Genomic DNA, 25148 nt, shown 5'->3' with positions numbered 1-25148 from the left:
GCGGCGGGGAGAGGAAGTGACGCCATCACGCCCGGCACGGGGGGCGGGCAGCGGAAGGAGGGCGGCGGCCATCTTTAGTGCCGGCAGGAGTGGTACCGGCGTCCCGATGCCGGCGGAGAAGATGGCGGTGGACGGGCCCGAGCAGGTGCGGGCGGGCCGGGCCGGGCCGGAGCGGGGTGCGGCCGCCCCCCGGGGGGTTGCTGGGGTCGCGCCGTGCCGCCGCGGGGCTCTGCTGGGACCGGATCTGGTCGGGGCCTGGCGGGCGCCGTGACTCGGCGGGTCTCGCCTCAGCGTCCCCGAGGGGGTGGGGGCCGACCGGGGCCTGGGGCAGGCCTTGGGGGTGCGGGGGGGGTAGGGCGGAGGGGGAAGGGGCGTGCGGGTGGGAACGGTGAGACCCGGGGGGAACAGGCGCTTTGGGGCCGTTGTCGGGCCCCGGCCCGGGGAGACGGAAGGTGGGTGGGACGGAGAGCGGGGACCCAGGGCCTGACCCCAGGCCCAGGAGGTCGGAGGAGGAAAGAGTGACCAGAGGGTCAGCACAGAGACTGACCGGGAGTAGAGATGGTTTTTGAGGCCCTGGGTGGAATGGGAGGCCCTTGGGGCTAAGGCCGGTGCTGCTGAGCTCTGCTCTCTTGCAGATGGAGATGGACGATGGGAAAGGTGGCACGGGGCTCCGGCAGTACTACCTGTCCAAGATCGAGGAGCTGCAGGTGAGCCAGTCCTGGCTGCACAGGAGACGCCCAGCCGGCCTGCCCCAGGACGGCATCGCTGTGGTTCTAGCCGGGACTGCGTGGCCGTGTCCCTGAGCCTGTGCTTGCCTCGAGAGCGCCCACAGCCTTTTCTGTGCTGCGGGTGTCCTGTTCTGATGTGCGAGGAGGAAGCAGCGCCCCAGGGTGGTGTCTACAAGCAGGACCCAAATTTTGAGTGGTGCGGGTGTACGAGATGAGTCTCAGTCCTATGAGCCGACAGCACTGCTGTGTGTGTGCGAGGTGTTGCCCAGCCCTTGGCAGTGGGGTTTGGCTGGCCATGTCCTGCTGGGAAGGGCTGTGCCCCTCCAGGTGCCTGTCCCGACACAGAGGCCGTTGTGCTGGTGCCCACGCTTGCTTGATGTGAGCGCTGCATGGGACGTGGAGGACTCAGCAAAACTTTTCTCCAAACAGCTCATCGTGAACGAGAAGAGCCAGAATCTGCGGCGCCTGCAAGCACAGAGAAATGAGTTGAATGCTAAAGGTATAGCTCAGCTCCTCTCATCTTCCTCGCCCGGGGCTCTGTGGCTGCTCCTACCTGCAGGGCTGGCGACTCCTGGCCGGCTGCTGGCCACCGTGGCGAGTGCTGCCCCTCCGTCACGGGCAGGGGGTTGGGGCGTGGGTGCTGGTGGCTGGTGCTGACGTCTCCTTCTCTGCAGTGCGCCTGCTGCGGGAGGAGCTGCAGCTGCTGCAGGAGCAGGGCTCCTATGTGGGAGAAGTGGTGAGAGCCATGGACAAGAAGAAAGTGCTCGTCAAGGTACGAGGCTGAGCTGTCCCGAGGGTGACCGGGGCTGGGGCAGAGCAGGGGTGAGTGGGGTGGGGTCAGACAGACCCTCCCTTTGACCCCGCAGGGTTTGGGGCAAGTGTGAGCACGAGCTCTGGAGGGATGTAACAACTAAAAGACGTGAAGTGAGAGCTTTTTCTCCAGAGGAGCGTGTTGCAGCCGCTTTCCTGGGCCCAAACCTTCCCCAGGCAGGTGGCAGGCACCTGGCTTAGGGCTTCCTGGGGGCAGGAGGGGCTGCAGGGTGTTTGGCGGTGGCCGAGCTCTCTAGCTCCTTCCTCCTGCTCCGAGCAGCCGGTGTGGATATCGGGCACACGACAAGGGACTTCTCAGAGAAATAACTCTCACCATGGCAACTGCTGCCTTCCAGGTGCACCCGGAGGGGAAGTTTGTGGTGGACGTGGACAAGAACATCGACATTAACGACGTGAGTGTCCTGGGGCTGTGGGAGGGGACGCGACCGCTTCCTCCAGGCAGCATGGCACTGCCTGCCCCTGCCTGCCCGCTTCCATGCCGCAGGGATGCTGAGCTCCCCTCTGCTCTCGCTGCAGGTGACCCCGAACTGCCGTGTGGCCTTGCGCAACGACAGCTACACGCTGCATAAGATCCTGCCCAACAAAGTGGATCCTCTCGTGTCATTGATGATGGTGGAGAAGGTTCCGGATTCCACTTACGAGATGATCGGGGGCTTGGACAAGCAGATAAAGGAAATCAAGGAAGTGATCGAGCTGCCGGTCAAGCACCCTGAGCTTTTTGAGGCGCTGGGGATTGCCCAGCCCAAGGCAAGTGTTGCTGCTGTGGGCCTGGGGTGGGGGTCAGTGTTCGGGGGTGCTGCGGTGCCACTGTGATGCTGCCTGCGTCACCCCTGGGGTGGTCCCTGTGTCTCCTGTCCGCCTCGGGGGTAGGAGTGAAGCTGCCAGCAGCTATCCTGGGGTGTGGCTGCCTGTGTGGGCATGGATGGGGGTGCTGAGCCCGGCCCGGCAGCGGTGCTGAGGTCTCCACGTGGCCATTGCAGGGTGTGCTGCTCTACGGACCCCCCGGCACTGGCAAGACCTTGCTGGCCAGGGCTGTGGCCCACCACACCGACTGCACCTTCATCCGTGTCTCGGGCTCTGAGCTGGTGCAGAAGTTCATCGGTGAAGGTAAAAGGGCGTGGGGGAGGTGGCTGCTTGTGCTGGAGCCCCAGCGAGGGCTCTCGTGGTGCTGGGTGGCCTCGGGACAGGGCTCTCGCGTGGTGTCCAGGGCAGATGGAAGCCCTGTGGCTGTGCTGAGCTGTGCGTGGTGCCGGGGCTCAGCCCTCTCTGCTCCCCGCAGGTGCCCGCATGGTGCGGGAGCTGTTTGTGATGGCCCGGGAGCATGCTCCCTCCATCATCTTCATGGACGAGATCGACTCCATCGGCTCCTCCCGCCTGGAGGGGGGCTCTGGTGGGGACAGCGAGGTGCAGCGCACGATGCTGGAGCTTCTCAACCAGCTCGATGGCTTTGAGGCCACCAAAAACATCAAGGTAGGAGGGTGCCGTCCCTGCCTGGGGACGGGTCGGTGTCCTGCTGGCCCTGTGGTGGCAGCGGGATGCCCACAACAGTGACAGTTGTTCTCCCTGCGCAGGTGATCATGGCCACGAACCGGATTGATATCCTGGACTCGGCTCTGCTGCGCCCTGGCCGCATCGACAGGAAGATCGAGTTCCCCCCTCCCAACGAGGAGGTAGGTGGGGTGCCCCACAGCGGGCCCCAGCTCTCCCTCAGTCCCCTGCTGTCCTGGTCCTCCCTGAGGGAAGCGCGTTGTCCCCAGCCCTCTCCAGGAGCGATTCCTGTGGCTCCAACCCTCGTTTTGCCGCTGCTCTCCTCCAGGCCCGCCTGGACATCCTCAAGATCCACTCCCGGAAAATGAACCTGACACGGGGCATCAACCTGCGGAAGATCGCGGAGCTGATGCCAGGGGCGTCGGGCGCGGAAGTGAAGGTGAGCTGGGGGCACTGCGGTGGCACCGGGGCTGGCGGAGGGGGAGCGGTGGGTGACATCTCTGTCCCTCGCAGGGGGTGTGCACAGAAGCTGGCATGTACGCGCTGAGGGAGAGGCGGGTGCATGTCACACAGGAAGACTTTGAAATGGCTGTTGCCAAGGTAAGTGCTGTGGGGGAGGCAAAGGGGGGGGCTGCTGGCGGGTTCCTCTCAGAACGGGGAGCTGTCGGTGGGGCACAAGCTGTCCTGGGTAGCATCTGCAGGGAGCTGTGAAGTTTGAAGGAGATCAGCTCTGGGGCCAAACAACAGCATTAAGGTGGTTGTCCCCAAGTGCTTAAGCTGTCAGTGACACGGAAGAGGCTGGGGAGGTGGTGGAGACCTTTCCTGGGGCTGTGGTGCACAGCCAGAGCCTGGATGGAGATGGAGCCTGCAGCGCCTTCCCTGTGTGGGGCTGAAGCCCCTTCCCTGTGTGGGGGTGGTTTTTGGGGTTATTAGCACCCACATGGGGGGAGCAGGAGGGGGCCTGCATGCTGAGAACAAACTGTCCCCTCCTCCCTGTGCAGGTGATGCAGAAGGACAGTGAGAAGAACATGTCCATCAAGAAGCTGTGGAAGTAACGGTGAGGCTGGGGCTGCTCCTTGGCTGCGCTGTCTCTAATAAAGTGCTGCTATGGCTACGCCTGTGCCCCGATGTGGGGAAAGGGGGGGGCTGTAGGACTCCAGCATGCACACACACAGAGCTGCTGCTAACTGGTTTTATTAGAAAATATCCAAAATAGACAAAAAATGGTTACACAAGAGGCAGAGCAGGCACCCCTGAGCCGAACACCCTGGGAATATGTAAACGCCCCCCTCCCCTCTGCCTGCGACTGCCTGCACCACTAGGAGTGTGCAGGCAGGGGGCCAGCGGGGTTAAGGCACTTCAGGGGGTCTGGCGGGTGGGGGCACAGTCCCCTCAGCCCAGCACTGTGGTCCCCTCGCTCCCCCGCATCTCCAGTTCTCTCAGTGCCCTGCTGCCTGGTGCGGCACGCTCAGAGCCCCGGTGACCCCGCTGCCCCCAGGCTCCTGGGGGCAGAGCTACCCCCTCTGCCCCTTTGAGACCCCCTATCGCTCACAAGACAAGTCGCTAATTATGTAAAACAGCAGGGGGGGGTGGAGTAATCAACTGATTGTCAAAAACTTAACGCTAAAAAACTTGGTTATGTATAAAAAGAACAGCTTGGGCCGAGCCAGCCCTCTGAGAACACCACGAACCACTGCATAGATTGAGGCAATGAGTGCAGTAAGAGGAACTCAATATATTAATCAAATACAAACCCACTGTACAAAACGCTTCCTTTTTTATAAAACCTGTTCACAAAAATAGTGCAAAACGTCGGGCACCAGCGGCAGGGGGGCTGGCATTTGGAATGACAAAACTTTGGTTGAAGAGAGGCAGGGCCAGGCCTGCCTTCGCGGCGGCTGGGCTCAGGGAGGGCTGGCAGGGCAGGCAGCGGCTGGCAGGGCCTCCCAGTCGGCTCGGGCAGCTTTTTCCCTGCTGGGCAGCAACTCCAGGAGGGCTTTTGGCCAGAGGAGGGGAGCAAGCAGGAGGGCTGCGTTCAGTGCTACGGGGAAGAGGCGAACGGCATGATGCAAAAGCAGGACGCGTTAATGCGGCAGAAGGGCTGCAGCAGGGCTTTGGGGGGAACCGGGGGACCCTCCGCTGTGCTCTCCCTGTGGCTAGAGCTTCCTGGCCGAGGGGAGCCCAGGGGTGCTAGTGGCTCCGAATCCCTCCAGGCACGTAGGGTTTGTGCAAGTGCTGTATTTGATTCCAGTAAGAAGTACCGTCAGGCTCAGGCAGCAGGGAGAGGAGAAGCAGCTCCCGAGCCCCCGCCAGCCCCTTAGGTGAGGCGGATCCCGAGCACTTGTTCCAGTTCCTGCCGACGCTGCTGGACCTGGAGGAGACGAGGGCAGTCAGGCAGGGAGAGCGAGCTGCCCCAGGGCCCCCCCGCTGCCACCCACCCGCTGCAGCGCCCCACCGGCACGGCATGCAGCCCACCTTGGCGAAGATGTGTCTGCCCACAGCCTCCTGCGCCCAGGGCTGCTGGTAGAACTCGGCTCGCCGCTCTTCCTCAGGGTTCCCAATCACGTCTGTTATGATCTGAGCAAAACACGGGGGGGGACGGGGACACAGGGTGAGCGCCAGGGCCGGACCCCACCCTCCCCCAGCCCCTCACCCTGCCCAGCCCCAGGGCTTTACCTTGAGGTCCCTCCTCTGGGATTTGATCCATTCCTGGATGAAATCCTGCGGGTTATTGCTGAAGCTCAGCATGAAATCGCGTTGCGTCTTCAGCTGGTTGATGGATTCGATGGTCTCGTGTATCTAGGGAGATGTCAAGGGGTGAGAGGCAGCTGTGTCCCCCCCTCCCCAGAACAGGGCACCAAGCTCCCCCCAGCTCTGGTGCAGCCTTGAAGTGTCACCCTGGCTGAGCCCCCGCTGGGTCCCCGCACCTTGGCATCCAGGGAGGCGATCTCCTGCTGGTTGGTGGTGGAAGCCAGGAAGTTGCTCATCTGAGCTTTCAGGGGATCATCCACCTCCACATCGATGTCGTAGCAGGCCGTCTTCTTCTGGTCATTGGGGTCCACGCTGGGAGGAAACCGGGTGTTAAGGGGGACTTCCTCAGCCTCCACCCTGCCGTCGGGGTGGATCGACTCCCCTGACAGCAACACGAGTACCCCACTGACTGCCCCAAGAAGCCCCCAAATTTGTTTGGCTGATTCTTCCCCTCCCAAGTGACTTGTGCTCACCTCTGCTTTGGGCTGGAGGCCTCGTAGCCCCTGCAGGTACTGCCCTCCCCTCCTGCACCCTGCTGGGGAGGTACCCTGCCCCTCCACCCCCCAGAGCCCACCAGCCCCCAGGGAATGCTGCCCAGCACACCCTCCACCCCTACCTGATGGTGTGGTTGATGATGATGGGATCTGGGTGCTGCAGGAGCCCCGCCAGCTTCATGGGGATCTCAGAGAAGCGCATGCGGATGCAGTTAAAGATCTGGAGGGGCAAAGCAGAGCGTTTGCTGTCCATGGCAGGGGCTCCTTCCACCCACCATGGAAAGGGCCAGGCAGAAGGAGGGGACTTGCCCAGCTCTGGTTTGTGCATGGCAAGCTGATGGATGCAAGCCCCTGGGGAAAGGGCATAAATTGACACCAGGCAGTCTGGAGTGTCTGTTTTGAGCCAGAAAAGATGCTTTTTCTGGCCTTACTGGAGATGGGAAGGATGCTCTCCTCCCAGCAAAGCGTGCTGGTGCCGTAGGGCGAGGGCTGACCTGGCGGAAGTAGCGGTTGCAGTTGATGTACTCCTTCTCGTGACTGTCCTGGAGCTTGTTGTGCTTGATGTAGAGCCAGAGCGCCTGCATGATGCTGGCGCGGGTCTGGGTGTGCACCCCAAGCAGGCGAGCCAGGCGAGGGTCCAGTTTGTACTGTGGTGGCTGCAGGGACAGGCAGGATGAAGGGGGTCTGGCACTTGGAAGGGCCCCTCCTGTGGGCACGCTGCCCCACACAGCCCTTGCGTCCCACACTGGTGTCGCTGCAGGCTGCAAGGTCTGTGCCTGGAGCAGTCTGTGCTCCTTTCCATCCCCACAGCCCCCCAACAGCTTCATATTAGGCTCTGCCCCAGCCCAGGCCCATTTGCCCCTGCGGGACCTCCCCGCACAGATGAGCCATGCTGGAGGAAGGGCAGCAGGGCATGGCCAGCACCCGCAAAGCCTCAGGGGCCCTACCTGGTGATCCAGCATGAGCAGCAGAGTGCATTTCACATTGACATCGCCAGGACGCTTCACTTGGAAGCCATCAGTCTCCTGGGTTGTGGGCAGCCGGTGCCACTAGGAGAGACCAAGGGGACACCGGTCAACTCCAGGACAATGACAAGCCACCCGCTAACAGGCTTTGTGTCGGCAGCCAGGAGCAGAGAGTGCCAGTGCTCAGGCTCTGCGCATGGGTCTAGCAGAGGCAGACAGCCTGGATCCCACCCCTGGCAGTCCCTGGGAGTCTGACCCCAGTGAGCTTCAGCCGAGAGCCCATCTGGTCCAACGGATACAGCTTGATGTGCTCCAGCCCAGAGGTGGATGGGAGTTTGGATGGGCTGGGGGAGTTACAGCCCTAAGCACTCGATGTCAAGGGCTCAAACAGCTCCTGGAGTCAATGCAGGATCAATCCTGCCTCAGCCACCACAGGGGATGCGCAGAGCTGCTCTCACAAACCACCCCATGCATGAAGGGGATTCACCCCCACCACAGCAGGCACCACCACAGAAATAAGCATTTCCCGGGGGGAAAAGCGTGAGCTGGGTGCAGGGAAAGCTGCTCCAGGCAGGAGAACCCAAAAAAGGCCTGATCCCACTCACAGGCAGTGCTTAATCTCCCCAAGGACCTTGCAGCCAGACAGTGGGCTAGGAGGCAACAGCGCAGACTCTTCCCACCTGGTGCTGGGACGTACAGATGAGCCTTTCTGTGGCACCACCATCTGTGTTGGGCCTCACTTTTGCAAATCTGTGGGACCCAGCGCTGCCCAAGCCACCTCTCAGAGCCACAACCTCACTGCAGCCCCACACCTCTCGGCTCTAGCCACGTACTTGGGGGCACGAGGGGGGTTAAGAGCCGAGTGGGCAGCAGTTGCTGCCAGGAGCTGTCACGCCAGCCACCAGCCAGTACCAGGGAAGAAAACGCAGCTGTGAACTTGAGCCTGGAAAGCACAGCAGCGTGGTCCCTGGGGAGGGCTCAGCACTGCTCCCTGGCATCCAAAAGCACTTGCTCAAACCCTTTTTCCAGTGAGACAGGCGTGGGGCCGGGGAGCTGAGCACCCACAGGGTACGTGGCAGGACCACCTCCCATCGCCCGCTGGGGATAACAGCTCTCCCCACCCTGCCTGGGGTGCGGAGCCAGCCCCGCAGCATGGCCAGGAGCCTCCCATCTCACCTCCACCAGATGGTTGTCTGGCCCGTACAGCTCTTTGTCCAACTCGATGACGAGGCTCTTGAAAAAGGAGGAGAACTTCCTCTTCTGCTTGCTTGGCTGCAAAACAGAGCAGGAGAGGCTTGGCCTGACACCAGTGGCCATGGAGAGCCCCAGCCCAAACACCACCTCCAGCACCCAGCGAGCAGAGGGCCATATCCACCCCAGCCCAGCTCTTAGCAGAGCACCAGCGCTCCTCCCACAACCAGTTCATCCCTGCCCGTGTCCTTACGTCCTCCAGCAGTTTGCCCTCCACACGTAGCTCCCAGGAGGCCACACGATCACCACCCTCCCCTTCTTCTTTGGCTGGGGTGAAAGTGTTGGAGATGTAAATCCTCAGCTTCCGCTTTTGCTGTGGAATAGGAAACCGGAGAGGGGGGATGCTTGGAGCGAGAGGGTGTCTGGCAGCACCCACTCGTATGCCCCCACCCCACCCAGCTGCTCGCACTCCGGCCAGCCAGGGCTGCCACGCACCGTCAGTGGTTTCTTAATGGCCTCCTGAATCTCCATCCTCTTCCGAGCAATGGTTTGGTCCAACTTGCGCTCAAAGGCAAGGAGGTCCATGTAGGCCTGGGATTCTGGGACCAGTTCCCGGATCTGTCAAACAGAAACCATCAGTCCCTTGCGTGCTGGGATGGGATTGTGTCCCCCCACACCAGCCCCAGCAATGCTACCGGTGCTGGGCTGACACGCCAAGGAGTCACCAAGTGACGAGTCCAGCACGACAGCACCAACTTGTCATTTTAAATGAGGACTACAGCCCTGAAAAGCTCTCCCCAAATCACAGAGCTGTACTGCAGACCTCAGTTTGGAGCCTGCCACTGTGCCCAGCAGCCTGCCCAGTGTCACAGCCAGGTAATGTAACCCTGGACTGTCAAGAGGGAGCCCCAGGAGAGGCTTAGGGTCCTCCTGGGGTCTCCACCCCATGCCATTGCTGCTCCTTGCTTGCTCAAAGTCCTGCTTGTCTGATTTATCCACACCCCAAACCTCTCCTGCCACCCCAGAGGAAGAGACAGAAGTCTTCCACGTTGGTTTGGGACCAAGCAGAAGTGCCCAGCAGGCAGTAGGCAGCTCAGTAAGATCCTCCTCCTTGTGGGGACCTCATCACCCTGGCTGCCCTGGGAAGGCAGCATGGAGGCACCACCTCCCTCCAGCTCAGCTCCTTCCCCACGCACCAAGGTGGCACTCACCCTCTGTGGCAGGACCTTGTCAGCCATCTTCCTCCTTTTCACCCTGCAAAAAGCACAGACAGACAAAAAACCCAACAAAACATTACACTGGAAGCTCTTGCAGGACACCTTGTTGCCTGCCCGGTGGGAAGCTGCTGCATGTCCCATGCTTGGGCAGCAGTGGGTCTCCAGGGACAACACCAAGATCTGCTCGTACGCCAGGAGCCCAGTGGCTCTTCTGGCCCTATCCAGGCCACGAATGGGGCCAGGCTCCGGGGAGGGGAGTCACAGTGGCAGTGCCAGCTACGTGCCACGTGGATGGCTCAGTCTGAGCCAGGTGTTGAGGCTCCCGCTGCAGTGAACAGGTCTGGGGGAGCAGGCCTCTTTCAGGGCTGCTCTGTGTGACAGGGACTTTGGACTTGCAGGAGGGGAGCAAAGAAAGGCTGTAAGAGCATCTAGAGCTCAAGCCCTTGGATTAATGCTGGAAAGCAAATGAGTAAGAAATTATAACCCTGTGGGCAAGCCAAGATGACTCCAGGGGGGAAGGCGGTGGATGTCTAGAGCCCACCACCAGGGAAGGAAATCCAGTCCCTGGTTTCAGTTTGCTTTGCTGCTGCTGCTTGCTAAAGGTGCTGCGTGGCAGGAGCAAGGAGAAGGTGCTATAAGGCAAAGCTGTGGCTGCAGGCACGCTCCCATCTACAGGACAGCGTTCCTGAGTTTTCTCTCTGGAAATGGCTGTCCCACTCTCCCGATGCTACAAACCAAAAGCCCAGTTCCAGGAGCTTGCTTAAAAACAGCTTAAAACAAATCAGCTTTGTCACAGCAGGGCAGAAATCATCGTGGGCAGAGGAAGCAGAGTGGCCTCTAGAGCCACAGCACGGCTGCAGCCTTGCTCAGAGCCATTTTGGCTCTCTCAAAGCTTGTAGTACCCTGTCAGACCACAGGGCCCTGGGCTCTCCTCCCCTCCCACATCCTGCAGGCTCCCAGCCCCCATCAGCCTGAGCCCACCCCGATACCCCGTCAAATTCACGCTCAGCGCCTGGATACACAGGGAAATGCTCTCCTGCCATTCTGCTGCACTTGTGACTAAGAGATGGGGCAGAGTCCAGCAGGCAAAGGGAAGTCTCTTTCCCTTGGCAGCATGTGAAGCAGCAGGGCAGCAAACGTGGGCGTTCGTGCTGCCATCACGAGGTGTCCAAGGTACACTGGCTGCCCCACGGCTGCTTGTGCAGGAGGACACGTCGGGAGGGCAGCCCCAGCTAAGAGAGGGGTCCAAGCACTTCTTTGAGCTCTTCTTGCTGCATGAAATGCTTCCTGCCCTGCAGGGTTTGGCCACCCCATAAGCAGCTGGCAGGTCCTGATCCCCTGATCCACAGCTGGTCAGGAGCGAGGATGCTCGACCAGCTGAGCATGGCTGATCCCACGCACCCAGCCCCCGGGAACGGAGCCGCAGCCTCATCTGGCCGCTGACGTCCTTGTCCTTAATCCCCGGCTTGCTCTGGAGCACCGAAGGGATGCGCAGCCGCTCTGCAGAGCCTGCGACTCCCTGCGGAGGGAATCACAGAGCCAACCATGCTGTCGGCCACCAGCCCTGCCACACAGCCAGGGCAGGGAATGGGACCTGAGTATCCATTAGGACCAAGGGACCCTGCTGTGAGAAACAGTCTCTAGTAATCAAGAAGCCCTCACGGAAAACAGAAATGGAGCAAAGGGATTAGCAGCATTGTAAACAAGTGAGGAGCTGCTGGCAGAGCCTCGCCTGTGGCTTGCTGAGACCAGCCCAAATGAACAGTCCTACCGAGACCACAGCTCCGGGGAGCGTCTCTGCAACCTGCCACCCCCATCCCCTGTTTCCACCCATGTCTGTGCCTGCTAGAGCCAGCACGAACCCCTGCGAGAAGGGGAAAGACCCCGAGGAGCTGGTGCTGGGGCCTCTGGCGAGCACAAACACATGCAGCAAGGCTTTTCGGTTACTGGCGTGGAGATCAGAGCACAGGGAAGCTGCAAGCTGAGTGATCTCTACCCTTCTGTCATTGCAAAACATGCCAGCCCCGAGCTCTGGCAGGTGTCCCACTGCTGGCGGTGCCAGCCGGGGGGTGTCTGCAGACAAGCCGTGCCAGCTCCCGCCCCACTGCGGGCAGCTCGCCCCTCTGCAGCAGGGCAGGGAGCTGCGGGTTTGTGCAGTGAAGTGCAACTGGGACCCAGCAGGTCAAACCAACCCCCTTCAGCCTGCTGCAGGTGTCTGTCCCGGCACAGGAGGGTGCCAACCCCTTACCCTCTCCTCTGGGTGGCCAGTGGCGGCTGTGCCTGGGGAGTCAGCAGGCGCTTCCTGAAGGGGTCCATCATCGACTGTGGCAGGCCTGGTCTCATTGGGGAGGCTGCTCCGTAGGGGGGGGCTCCCGGTGGTCCCACCTGCAGCCCTGCCATGGGCATCCGGCTGCCCGGTGGCATCCCAGGACGCTAGCGGGGAAGAGAGGAAGAGTGTGCATTAAACTCTGCCCTGTGAGGGGGCCTGACATTTGCCGGGGACCAGCGGATGCCATCCGCCCTCTCGCTTCTTCCCCCAGAGAGATTTCTGAGGCTGTTCCCTGCTCCGAGGTGTGGGCGAGGGACAGGGCAGGGAGGAGGGAAGGACATCGGAAGCTGCAGCCTTCTTTACAGGAAGAGTGACGGGAAAGCAGAACCAGGACGAGCAGAAGCCACTGACCGCAGGGGAAGCCCGGCCTGCCAGCCGGCACAGAGCCGAAGCTGTGCATGGCCCTGAGCCACTGCCACGCAGCAGGAGACATCAGACCTGGAGCTGTGCGAGACCGCATCACGAGGGTCGTTGCCTGCAAAGCCTTCACCCTGGGGACATCAGGGGCTGTGGCATGGGTTGTGCCATGGGTTGGTTCCTCTGGGGAAAGCGCCAGTGCTGGCAGATGCAATGCCCAGGAGGGGAGCGGGGCAATCCCACTTCCTAACGGCACTGGTCATGAGGCCGGCAGGCAGGCAGTCAAGCTCCTGTGCGCAGGAGATGGAGGCAAGAGCTCACCCCCTACCAGCACGCCAGCTCCCGCCGCTGTCCTTCCCCCTCCAGGGACCCAGAAAGGGCATTTACGAGCCACGACGTGATACCTAACCATTCCTGCAAGGGATCCCGACCCAGGGCAGCACTCACAGCCTCTCCCCATCCCCTGGAGCAGAGCAGCTTGGCAAGCCAGCACCTGCACTGCCGACTTGCAGGTGCCACCAGGTCTATACCCCCCACATCGCCCCGGGGCCCTCAACAAACGGTCACAGCACCCCACAACCCGCCGGCCGTCCCTACATGCTCCAGCCTGCTTCACCGGCAGTCTGAGCCAACAGCCTCCCAGGATCCTTTGATTTTTGAGCTCCCCACTGCCAAGATGCAAGGCTGGGAGAGCCACCAAGCCAGCAGAGCAATATTTCTCTCCTCCTGCAGGCTCCTCAATGTGCCAGGACATCCCCCATGGCTCCCCTCCCACCGCCCTGCCGGGGCACACAGCCGTGCCATGGAAGAGAGCTAACGAAGCCACCTCATTATCCCAAAGGAGCCCTGCAAGGCAACACCGCGAGCTGATGAGTTTAATCTGCATACAGGCATTAATTTCAGTGCAAACCCTGGGTGCAGGAGGGCTGGGAGCACAAGACCACCGCCGGCAGCCTGCCTGTCCTCCGCAGCTTTTATGGGCAGGCTCAGAGCTGCAGCGGGGAGGTGGCTGGAGTCAAAACCCAATCACCTCCTCCCCAAAGAGCTGGTAAACACAAAACCAAGAGCTCAAGTTGCGCCTGCTTCGGAGCCCGAGGCCACGGGCCATGGGCGTCTCTGCAAGCAGGAGATCCCGAAAAGATACCAACCGCTGCATTGAGAAGTGTATTGCAGCTGGGACGTCAAGCAGCAGCAGGCCACGGGATTAGTGCCACACATGGAAGTTCAAAAACACGCACATGAAGCGTGGGCAGAGCCCGTTACACAACCAAATGCTGCCTCCACCTTTGCTCAGCCTTCCTTTGAAGCAGCAGCTCCAGAGCCTGGGCTCACTAACCTGCCCTTGCTACAAGGCAGAAGCCTGTTTCTTCCTCCTAACAGTCCCCAGATGTTTCTCTCCTTTTGATCGGCCACATTTGCACAACTCCTTGTAACAAGTGGGACTGCACCGGCATTGCTAAGAGCCGACCGTGGCCAGCAGCACCTCCTCTTTTGCCAAAAATCACAAGGCAAGAACCCAGTTTCTCCATTTTTATCGAGAAATCCTCCATGGCAGGACCAGGAGGAGAGGCAGCCCTGAGATCCACACCCTTTGCAAAATTAAAAAACACAGGCAGTGGGTAAATACTGTTTGCCGGTGCAGTGTGGCTACAGGAGGCCTCTGTTCCCATAACCATGCTGACTCACCTGCGAGGGCTTCTGGAGAACAGGTAAGCCATGAGAAGAGGCTGTGAAACTTTTCATCATAAATTTGGGAGCCCCAACAAAGTTGCATAGTGCCGAGGCTGCACGCAGTCACCTGTATCTCCCTAGAGCCACCAGAAGCATGGAGAAGACAGACAGCTTTCGAGGAAAACCTTGCCCCTGGGTGTTTCTCAAGCCCACGCAAGAGACCATGTTCAGTGCCATGGGGAAACCGGTCTGAGGTCAGGCAGGTTCCCTATGTGACAACATACAACAACACAACCCCTTCCCAAAGCACGTGGACAGGGGAATGCTATCAGCGGCTTGCTTGGACTAAGAGGCAACGTGGCCACAACCAGCTCCTGTCCTTCGGTCAGGGCAGCTCTCACCACCACCATGCCCCGAGGTCTCTCCTACCTCCCTCTGCCACTCCATGGGCCACATTTCTGATCTATCGCTGAAATCAGAAATTTGGAGGCTGGCTGACTTGGTTGAGAGGGTCTTTCACAGCTCCACATGAACGATAGCATCTTGTGCAAGGTCTGCTGTGTGTCCATCTGCTCTTCGAAGGGCCACAGACTGCTCGATTACAAGAAGAGGAGACACCTCTGTCAGCAGGGAGAGATCCAGTGCAAGGATGAACGGATCTGTCATACTTAAGGCTTTAATGTCACCTCCACAAACATCTGAGAACGATCAGCCACAGTTAAGCTGCTGGGGGAGCGAGCTCCAGCCCACCAGGGACCTGCATTTGATCGCTTGGATGAGCAAAAAAAGGGAATGCAGAATCCTCCACGCGGATGTTTTTTTCCTCTCAGTTTACCATCAAGATTTGCAAATTGCTAACGGAGAAGCCTCTTGGCAAAGCAGGAGAAGCCTCTGCCTTGTGTTCAATCAGTGACCGCATCCCTGTCCGGGGGAGCCTCAGCTTCCCGAAGGCTGCAGGCTCCTAAGACTCAACTCATGCAAGCATGGCACAGCCTTCAATCTCCGGCTAAGCCACGAAGCAGCATTACAGCCCCAGCGGGATGAAGCCAGCCACCAGCCCCCTTCGGAAGCCCTGGCAATTAGCAGGATGCAAGGGGGCTTAAATTCAGGAAATTTTATTAGACTGGCTCAAACGAAGGAGACCTTCCTTAGCTCCTTCCTGGCTAAGAGAACCCCTTGTCCCTCTGTCCACCCCTCTTCACCCAGGGCAGCGCTGCTGCCCCATCCCCTCCGGGTAGTGCCTCGTCCTCCCCTCCCTGCCCCACTGCCCCTGCCAGTGGGGCGGACAAAGGGCAAACCTCGCAAGCTCAGCTCCGAGGAACGAGCTGGACCACATCCAGACTTCCCTGCGGAGAGCGAGCAGAGCTGTTTGGAAACGGGACAGAAAACAGCTTGTTTCTGTTCCCTGCCAAAGCCGAAGGAACGAATGGGGCTGGCTGCGGTTTAGCGGTTCATCCCAGGTCAATGCACAGGCCGCTTGCGTTTGGGGAGCTCTGTTGAGAGTCAGCTTCAGTTGAATCCAATGGGAGGCTGGAATGCTTCCTGATGGACGTTCGCTGGCATGACAGGAGCCTCCCCGCCTGCCAAAGGCCCCTTCTTGAGGAAGGACAGGCCAGAAATTGGAGGCTGGTAGCAGAAAGGAGAAACAAGGAGAGCAAGAAATCGCAGGATGGATCTGCAAGAAGCTGCCAGGCTGGAGAGCGAGCTTGAAGAAAAGCATTTCAGAAAACAGCTTGAGCGCCTCTTCATCTTCCTTCCAAGACCGCAGCTCTTTTCCTGCAGCTCCCAATGAGGGGGGAAAGGCTCTTCCCGACACACGTCCCATTTTGCTCTGTCCAGAAAAGCACGATCCAACTTTGTACATACTAACAGTCAGGGAGCGAGAGCCCACATGCATCCTCGCCTGGGGCTTTGGGAGCAGAGCCCTGGACAGATGCCAGGCGACGACAGCTCTTCCTGCAAGTTCCTCCCCACAAGCCTGGACGGCAGCACTTCCCATTAGGACAGATGCAAAAGCAAACCCTGTTCAAATGGGATTTGAGCTCCACACCAGGCTGGTCTCAAAGAGAGCTCAGCTGCCTAAAGCCACCACTCAACCCGGGGCTTCGCATGGATCGGGACCAACCGAGTCACCCCCAGCACACCCCAAAACAGTGCTTTTCCCCTCTTTGTTTGTTCTTGTCTGCGAGCACATCCCTCTTGGGAGGGTGCCAGCAAGAGCCTGGGTTCGTGCTGGCAGAGATCTTCATCCGGGAGGTGGTGTTGTTATCAAGATGCCATTGCATGCTGCAAGCTCTTGGGCAGCACCTTGCTCCCAGCAAGCCCCCAAACTACCACAAGCAGTTTCACGCTCGGAAGACCTGCCGTGTTTTGATACAGGAGGAGCTCCAGGAGTCAGATCGCTTCTCAGCTAAAAACCATAGACGAGGAAGTAGTAAATTAAAGGGAGAAGGGCAAAGCAACAGGCAAAGACACCGAGCAGATTTAGGATACGTGCTGGCAACGTTTCAAGCAACAGCAGAGATGTTTGGGTCCAGACAAACCTACCTGCCTGCCTGCAGCCTCCCATCTGAAGCTGCAGATGTTACAGGTCAGAGAAAGGAAAGGTCACAGGGATTCAAATCATAACACAGGTGTTAATGCAAGCAGGAACAAGGAACAAAGGTGTTGGGTTCCTGCTTGAAAGAGAAAATCTGGCAGCCTCTAACACAGAGCGGAGGTACACACAATAAGAGCGGAGATAAGTGCCTGGTATAAAACACTGCCTTTGGTGCTGCTGAAGTGCTAAACTGCCCAGAGAATGGCTCTGAGAGCTCCTGAGAAGGTCCTGTGGAGGAAGATGGAGTGAGGGCCTTCAACAGCAAGGTCTGGAGATGTTTTCCACCTAGCAGAACTTCATTGTCACGTTTCCCCAGGAGAAACAAAGGGTGCCACGGTCTCCATTGTTGCCTTCCTCCCTCTTGCTCCAAGAGGACAGTGTTCATCTGCTTTGTATCATCACTTAAACTAACTCGAGACTCAGTCTGTGATGAAACCTGCCTTAGAAACCATCTCCCTTAGGAAGGGTGGGGTCCCCCAACCCAAGCAGCATCACAGCTTTCTGTGCAGCTTTCTGGTACAGCTCCAGCACTGGCTGTTGTCCCCAGGCCCCCTTCAAGCCAACCCCAGTCACCCGATGAGCAGAAACACTGTTTTCCTCTGCTCCCAAGATTAGGTGGATCTCTCCCGTGCCGCACTATACCCTCTCCGGCATGTCCAGGCCACCCTATCTTTCGCCTGGCTCCAATACCAGCAACCCACACTTCTCTGGCTTCTCCATCCCGGCTGCCTGCACGGGTTTCTCCGCGAAGCACGACTCTGCTTTACTTCACGCTGCTGCCTGTCCAGGGACGGGATCACTGAGCCGCAGATGCTTTCAGGGTTAGGAGCTGCTTGGACTGCAGCAGCCCTCCTGTCCCGCAGGAACCAGGCTCCTTCTCGCCAGCAAGTGCCAAGGAAAGCCTTTTAATGGGGACCTAACGAACACTGCTTTTTGCCACCTCTCTGCACCAGCAAAGCATCAGCATGGGGTAACTTCGAGGCTGGAGCATTGCTTTGCACAGTCCCATGTCCACCACACAGAGCCAAGCCCGGTCCCTGCCACAGCGTCAATCCAGTCACTCAGGAAAAACTTCTCCTAAGCCCAAAACTAGCACCTGAATAAACAGAAGAAAGGCTCCTTCTCGCTAAATTTCACCGGCCAGCACAACCTGGATGCTGGGGGCTGGGACTCAGCCTCGGCATCCATGCTGCCACCAGCACAGGGACAGGGACCGGGATGGGGGCTCTGCCTGCAGACCCACCACCAAGCAGCCGGACAGCTCAGCTCATCATACTCCTCCTGGAAAAAACCCTCTCCTTCCTGCTCCGGGCATGGCACCAGTGCCTGGCTGCTCTGGAAACATCAGCTCCCAAAAGGGTCCCAAATTGGTCCCAAAAGGGACTCCCAAAGGGAGTCGTCTTCTTGAATTCCCTGCTTGAGCCACCAGTAAATAACCAGCAGGCATGCAAGGATGTCAAAAGGATGAGCATACGTTTAATAATCCAGTGATTAAAGAGCCCCTAAGCACTCGCTGGCATGGATGAGGGCTGTTGTGTCTCCTAGCGCCCAAATAATGAAGTCCTTCATTAAGCCAGGGCATAACAGAGCAGAGAAGTCCTCGGGGTACAGCAGGGATGGCCACTGGGAGGCGAGGGGCTGCTTCCCTCAGCCTGGGAATTGCAAAACAAAGGCCAGACCCTCTGGATCATACCCGCTCTCCCCCCCCCCACGCAGGCAGCCCTGCCAGCGAGCTGCCAGCCAGATGCAGCTCATGGCCAGATGCGAGGCACGGCACTCGCCGCCAGCCCTGGGGCTCAACTGGCCCCGCCGACCCAGCCGACTCCTGCACTGGCTTGCCGGTGCCAGATACCGCGGTGACGTACACTCGGTGTACATCACCCTACGCCAGCCGTGCGCTCCCAACACCTGCTACCATCACAGCGTTATGGCCAGCAACGGGGGGAAAAAGCAAGCATATGTTAGCCTGTTTACCCGCAGCGGTGAGTGGTTCCCGGCTGCTCCTGCAAGGCTCCAGCTTCCTGGCTGGATTTTGCAACCTGCCGCACAGAAGGTCAGGGCAAACGATTGAGTGCCCGCTCGGCCCAAAACACCTCTGAGTCGAGTTACCGTCGATTCATGCTCAGACTGGCCTTGGCTGCGCCATCTCACTTTTCAGTGCTGGACTTTTTGGTGTTTTTAAGGCTACAGGGGGAAGCTGTTTTCTCATCTTGTAATAATAAAGCTTACAAGCTGGAAATTCCCTTGGCTTGATTTATTTCTCAAGTTTTAATTCATGCAAATAAGGCGGCAGCTCTGGAGGAGGTGATCAGCGGCGGATAAGAACATGTTGCACAACTGGGTTCCTCCATTTCAAGCCTGCCTAGAAGATCGTGCTTTACACCAGAAACTTAATAACCAAAATAATCACCGTGCGCCTAAGAGCGAACCGACAAGCTGCGGGTGAATGGGGGAAGCGGCAACCTGAGCGTATGTCAGAATATACTTCTTATAAGAGATGTTCAGGCTGGAAAATGAGTGATTTCTTTTGCTTTTTGAGGGCTGCTCCCTGCTCAGATTTACTTTCCTCAATATTAGCAAGCGCCTGCTCTCCTCGTCCACCACTTCACCATCTCCCAAGCTTCTTCTTGAAGATATCCACCCACGACGCCCAACGGTTACCTCCACCTCTGCCGAAGACGCAGATAAACAGGTTTCAAGGCAGCTCCGTGCTATGGGAAATGGCTGCGGAGCCGGACACGGCTCACGCTTCCTCCGCTCCGGTCCCCGGCAGGATCCCAGCGGATAACGGGGTCAGGCACGCCGGCTCCTGCCGGCCGGGCACCGACCGCGGCTGCTGTGGCGGAGGGGGTGTGCTCGGCGACACTGCCGTAACTTTTACCGGGGGCTTTGGAGGGTGGAAAGCGAGAGCACGGGAAGACAGAGCGCGTGGAGGCATCCTAACTAAAAATGGCAGGAAAATACAATTATCCGGGATTTAGGCCGGGGGTACTGGTGGAGGCCGGGCTCCTGGGTGAGGGACACCCCGGGGTGATTTCGGGAGCTGGCGGAGGCCCGGCAGCCGCTGCCCCGGCCCGCCGCGGGCCCTGAGGCGCGGGGAAGGCCCCAACGGCCGGCCCAGCGCCCTCCGCCCCCGGGCGGCTCCGGGCCGGACGGCGGGGCCCTGAGGGGGCCTCCGCGCCGCCCCCTCCCCTCCCAACCGCCCCTCACGCCGTCGTTCCGCCCCCCCATCCCGAGGCCGCCTCACCTGGTACTGCGCGGCGGCCGGGCCCATGGGGCGGTAGCCCGGGGCGGCGGCGGCGGCGGGAGCCGGGCTGGGGCCCCGCAGGATGGCGGGGCCGGGCCCCGGGGGCGGCGGGGCGGCGGCAGGGGGCAGCGGGCTGAGCGGGAAGGCGCCGCGACCGGCCATGGCAGGGGGCGGCGCGGGGCAGCCCCGCGCGCTGTTTACTCGGAAGCGGCGGCGGCGGCGCCCGGAGACGGAGTCAGCGCGCGGCGCCTCCGGCCCCTCCCCCGGCACGCTCCGCCCCCCGCGCAGCGATCCCGCCCCCGGCAGAGCCCCGCCTCCCGCGCAGAGGCTCCGCCCCCGGAAAAGCCCCGCCTCCCGCGCAGAGGCTCCGCCCCCGGTAAAGGCCCGCCTCCCGCGCAGAGGCTCCGCCCCCGGAAAAGCCCCGCCTCCCCGAGGCGCGCGCGCGCACTAGGTGCCCGGGCCGGTGGGTGCGCAAGCGGGCGTGCAAGGGGGCGTGCTTGCGTGTGCAGCGGGCCCGTGGGGGCGGAGGTGCGTGCGTGGGGCTGTGCGGGCGTGCCGACGGGTGTGAGAAGGCGCTTATGGGGGCGTGCGGGTGCGCACGCGCGTGGGTTCAGTGCGCGTGCATTTGTGTGTGCGGGCGTGCAGGCACGAGGGTGGGTGTGTCCGCCTGTCTGTGCGGGCATGCAGGTGCGCACGCCCACGGGTCTGAATGCACGTGTGCGTGGGTGTGCAGGCGTGGGGGTGTGAAGGTGTGCCTGCGGGTGCAGATGCGTGTGTGACAGCACACGGGGTTACCGACGTGAGTGTGAAAGCACGTGCGTGTGCACGTGAGGTGTCTGCGTTTGCAGGCACGGAGGCCTGCACGTTTGCACGAGCAGCACGTGCGTGGGCAGGCGTGGGTGTGAAAGCACACACGTGCACAGGTACACACTTGCACAGGAACGCAGATGTTAGGGCACGCGCGTTCGCACGTGAAGGGTGTGCATGCACGCGCGTGTGCGGGTGGGTGGGTGCGAGGGCCTGGGCGGGTCCGTGTTCGCGGGGGGCGCTGGCACACGCGTGTGCAGGCGAGAGCACACGTGGGGCGGCGGGTGGGAGGCAGGACCCGGGGGAGCCCCGCGGGGGCAGCGCTGGCTCCGCGGCGCGGCCGCCAGGGGGCGCCGCAGGGCCGGGCCCGGCCGCTCGCTCCGCCCGGCGCCGGCGGCGCCTCCTGAGGCGGCGGAGCCGGGGGGACCCCGGGGGACCCCGAGGGACCCGGCCCAGCCCGCCCCGCCCGGTGCGGCAGCGGCAGAGGCCGCGCCCGGCGGGGGCGAGCGGCCGGCACATCACAGCAGGGCCGGCCCCGGGGCGGGGAGGCCCTGGGGGCGGTGCCGGGACCGCCCGGACCCTGCCCGCAGCGAGCCGGGGCGGGGCGGGTGGGGCAGGACGCGGCCTGGGGCAGGGGCAGGGCCTGGTGTGGGGAAGGGCATGAGCAGGGCCCAGTGTAGAGCCTGGTGTGGGTCAGGGTGGAGCAGCCCGCTGCGGGGTGCACCAGTTTGAACCACGATCGCTTCCCTTGCAGGTGCAGGGAGGCTGGGAGCGGGGCCCCGCACGCCCCACAGCGCGATGCAGGACAGCTACGAGTCCGTCACCTCCCTGGGTAAGGACCCGACGGTGGTGGCACCGGCCGGGCTTTGGCCCCACAGCCCTGCCCGTCCAGTTGGAGCTCCTTGAGCAAAGGGCCCTGTTGTGCCTCTGTGCTTTCAGACCATGGCAGTGACTGTCACATCCCTTCTTGAGGCTTTGGGCAAGGCTGGGGTATAAACCCCGCTCCTTGTCACCGCGACTCCCAGTCCTGCAGGACCAGGTCAGCCCAGCCACCGCAACCGTGTCCCAGCTCCGTCCTACCAAGGAGAGCGACCGGGGCCAGCCTCAGCGCAGTGTCACAGGTAGGCATCACCTTTGGGGAGCCAGGACGAGATGCTCAGAGAAGTGTACCCATAGCTGGGGATCGTCTCGGGGTTTTGTGGGGAATGCTGCCAGCTTGAGGCGGGGGCTGATCTCACACTGAAGCAGAGGAGGCTCCCATGGAGGGTTTATCTTTCATCTCCTGCTTCCTTTCATGGGGGTGTAGCTGGGGAGTATAAACATCTGTAACTTGTGTGTTTCTAATCCCCGCTCTGTTTTCTGCTAGCGGAAGAGATTGCCATTGGCTGGCCTCGGATAGCTGCCCTGGCTGAGCCCCCCAGGCGCTGAAGCTTGCTGCACAGCGAGTTGGCTGGCAGAAGGGATGTGGTGGCAGTTATTATCCCTGTTTTGTGCCTGTTCTCGGCCTCTCATGGGCATTTCAGAGGACAGTACTGCCATTTTCACAGCCCACAGCACGCCTGGGTGTCTTACAGGACCTCTGGCTCCCACACAGAGCTGGGGCAAGTTAATAAATCTCTGCCAAAACTCATCTCTGTTGTGCCCAGAAGAGATGTGTTATACCACGCTCAGGGAACAACAGTGTCTGCCCCGTCCTGAGCTGCCTCTGAGCTCCTGGGGCTCATGGTGGAGATAAGCAAGGAAAAATATTTCTCTGTTTGCTGTCACGTGTTGTCTTGTGGCCGTACCACAGTCCTGTTGTCACCAGCATGCTCTGAGCCTGGTGATCTTAGAGCTGCTGGTGGCTGGGGACAGGGAGGTGACAGCCCTGTGGAGGGATGACCCACCTGGGGAGCAGCAGGAGCTCTGTTAGCATCTCTCTCCCAGCATCATCGCCTCTGTAGCTTTGCAGATGCAGACACAGAGCCTCCCTGGGGGCAGCTGGAGCTGCCGCAGGGTCTGGCAACGACCCCCTTGTACCTGGGGCCGTCTCTGCCTGGTTTCTGGAAGCAGCTGAAGGCCATCCTGCAAACCATCGGCTGGAGCCAGGTGAAGATGCTGCGGGAGCTGGTGAAGGAGCGGAAGCAGGAAGGGAGAGTCCGGCGGTGCCGGAGGGCTGCAGAGGGCCCCAGAGGCAGAGGTAAGGGCTGGCAGAGCAGGGACGCCCTGGAGCAGCCGGCATGGCAGCAGGCTGCCGTGGATTTCCTCTTGTCCCTCCTTTCCCCTGAGCCATGTGTTTCTCGCTGTTGCAGCGGGCAGCGGGACTGGGACGGTGACGGAAGAGATGCCTCCTCGGGACGGCAGTGCAGCGATGGCAGGTGTGTGGGGCATCTTCTCGGGGGTGCCCGAGGGGAGCGTCCCCCAGAGTTCGGAGCAGCACCCAGCCTGACACGCCAGCAGGACCCCGATGGGGCACTGGAGAGCCCTTCAGCAGCCCCCCGGCACACCGGCTCATGGGGAAGCCGTGAGAACAGCCAGAGACATCCCAGCCCCTGTGAAACCCTGGATGGAGGAGCCGGGCTGAGGCCTCCGGGCTGGGTGCAAGGCAGGCTGCAGTGGGCAGGACGATGCCCCCCCAAGAGCCGTCGGGGTCCTGGAGGAGACACCCCACAGCTGCCCAGACAGCGAAGAGCTCTCTGCCTTGCCGCGCACCACCCTGCTTGGCGTGGAGGCTGCCAGACATCTCCTGCCGTGGGCAGAGCTGGCCCTCCAGTCCCGGCCCATGGGGAGCCTGTGTGAGTGCCCGGCTTGTGGGAGGCGCGCGGGGCCGGTGTTCCCCATCCTCCCCCAGCACAGAGCCCCCTGCGAGTGCCCGGCCCGTGGGTGGCCATGTCCACCTTGGCGCTGGCCTGGCCAGGCACCAGTGTGCCCCGGTGAGCACCAAGGGTGCCCGGCCCCAGGGCTCCTGTGTGGCTTGCAGACGGCATGGCGGCTGCCAGGGCCGCCCGGCTGAGGTGCCCATGGGCTGGGCAAGCAGGCCAGTGGCTGTGGTTTCCCCTCCACCAGCTGGGAGCTGCCAGTGCTACCCGTGCGCCGAGTGCGGCAAAGGCTTCACGCAGCCCTCGGCCCTGACCAAGCACTGGCGCATCCACTCGGGCGAGCGGCCGCACCGGTGTGGGGACTGCGGCAAGGGGTTCCTGCAACGCTCCGACCTCACCATCCACCGGCGCTTTTGCGGCTGCCCTGAGTGCGGGCACCGCTTCAGCGTCAGCTCCAACCTGGCCAAGCATCGCTGAGCCCACCTGGGCCAGCGTCCCTTCCCCTGCCCCACCGCGGCAAAGCCTTCATCCAACGCTCCGAGTTGGTCATCCACCAGTGCCTGCACACGGACGAGCGGCCCTACTGCTGCCCGCTCTGCCCCAAGGGCTTCAGCCGCTGCTCACACCTCACCTGCCACCAGCGCACCCATGGACCTCCGCCCCCTGCCACCCCCACCCTGACCGGGGGCACGGACCGGAGCTGGGTGGCACGGCCCTGGCCCTGTCGCGGTCCCCGTCCCCCCTGCCTGGGGCTGTCCCCCAGCCCTTGCAGCCTTGAGTACCACCACTAAGCCCCAGGGGCTTTCTCTGCTCCTACCTGGGCAGGTAGAGCCCACCTAAGGTGGGATGAGGTTTGCCCCCCCTCTGGGGCTCGGCTCAGCCCGTATCTTTTCCTTTCACCCCAGCACTGGCTCCGAGACCCTCAGCTGCAGCTGACCCACTCCATTTTGTTGCTCTTTGCATCCTTTTTCTCTCCTTTTTTCCCCTCTCCTCCCTTGCTGCTCCATTTCCATCACCAGAATAGTCATCTTGTGGCCACTGACCCTCTTGTCCATGCAGATGCATCCCCCCTTCCCTCTTTGCCACCACCGCTCTTTGGCCAGGCAGGACACAAGTGCTCAGCCCTGGGGTGGCAGGATGCCTGCCTGTGCCCAACTTGACCGGTCTGGCTGCACATGTGGGGACCAGGACAACAGCAGAACTCTGCCTGCAGTCCCCTGGCAAGCTGCTGGCAGAAAATATGTGGTGCTGTGGGGTGCTCCTGTCCCCCCCCCTGTATGTTGGGTGCCAGCCAGGGGCCGGACCATGGAGCATCCCTGCATCTTGCCATCTGAGTTCATTTTCTGGGAGCAAGAAGCAGCGGAGGATGTGCTGTGATGGGGAAGGTGATGCCCCTGCCATCTGGCAGACAGGGATGCAAAGGAGGCTTTTTATCTTCTAGCATTCCATTAGGAGTAATAAAGTAGAAGTTTCGCAGCTCTTCGGCTGAAGTTGCAAGTGAAAATGGGCACCCCAAGGGGGACGGGGTCTTCCTGCCGCTCCCAGCCCCACTGTGGTGTGGAGGACCCCATGGCTGATCACGGGGTGGCCTAAAAATCCCGCAGCCCCTTGGTGTGGGGGGACTGGATCCATGGGAGATCAGACCCAATGAGCAGGGGTAGGGGCAGAGCTACCT

At 61.2% G+C, this 25148-nt stretch overlaps 3 protein-coding genes across 4 annotated transcripts; 2 read left to right on the top strand and 1 right to left on the bottom strand.

Moving 5' to 3' along the window:
* Positions 1–2: 2 nt before the first annotated feature.
* On the top strand, positions 3–4847 carry PSMC5 (proteasome 26S subunit, ATPase 5). 2 transcript variants are annotated; one of them, XM_072885664.1, is made up of 12 exons: positions 3–145; positions 636–707; positions 1158–1227; positions 1403–1500; positions 1895–1951; positions 2076–2306; positions 2540–2666; positions 2839–3029; positions 3131–3229; positions 3376–3486; positions 3561–3647; positions 4049–4847. In XM_072885664.1, exons 1-12 carry the CDS (start codon positions 107–109, stop codon positions 4100–4102), a joined length of 1236 nt encoding a protein of 411 aa, XP_072741765.1. In that variant the 5' UTR covers positions 3–106; the 3' UTR covers positions 4103–4847. The 2 variants fall into 2 exon arrangements, with proteins under 2 accessions (XP_072741765.1, XP_072741767.1); XM_072885666.1 differs by lacking the exon at positions 3561–3647.
* SMARCD2 (SWI/SNF related BAF chromatin remodeling complex subunit D2) lies at positions 4808–20125 on the bottom strand. Its single transcript, XM_072885663.1, has 13 exons — positions 19869–20125; positions 11914–12098; positions 9660–9702; positions 8944–9066; positions 8702–8821; positions 8434–8529; positions 7240–7341; positions 6787–6948; positions 6415–6512; positions 5975–6110; positions 5724–5846; positions 5523–5624; positions 4808–5418 (listed from the first exon to the last, which is right to left on the bottom strand). Exons 1-13 carry the CDS (start codon positions 20028–20030, stop codon positions 5365–5367), a joined length of 1506 nt encoding a protein of 501 aa, XP_072741764.1. The 5' UTR covers positions 20031–20125; the 3' UTR covers positions 4808–5364.
* On the top strand, positions 18999–24962 carry LOC140662326 (uncharacterized). The gene is made up of 5 exons (XM_072885667.1): positions 18999–19090; positions 21430–21507; positions 21648–21796; positions 22619–22854; positions 22967–24962. Exons 2-5 carry the CDS (start codon positions 21474–21476, stop codon positions 23451–23453), a joined length of 906 nt encoding a protein of 301 aa, XP_072741768.1. The 5' UTR covers positions 18999–19090; positions 21430–21473; the 3' UTR covers positions 23454–24962.
* The last annotated feature ends 186 nt before the right edge of the window (positions 24963–25148 follow it).

Source organism: Ciconia boyciana, chromosome 22, assembly GCF_034638445.1.
Source record: "Ciconia boyciana chromosome 22, ASM3463844v1, whole genome shotgun sequence".
NCBI classification, from domain to species: Eukaryota; Metazoa; Chordata; class Aves; order Ciconiiformes; family Ciconiidae; genus Ciconia; species Ciconia boyciana.
The sequence above is the reverse complement of the archived record's forward strand: the minus strand, read 5'-3'. Positions and strand labels throughout refer to the sequence as shown.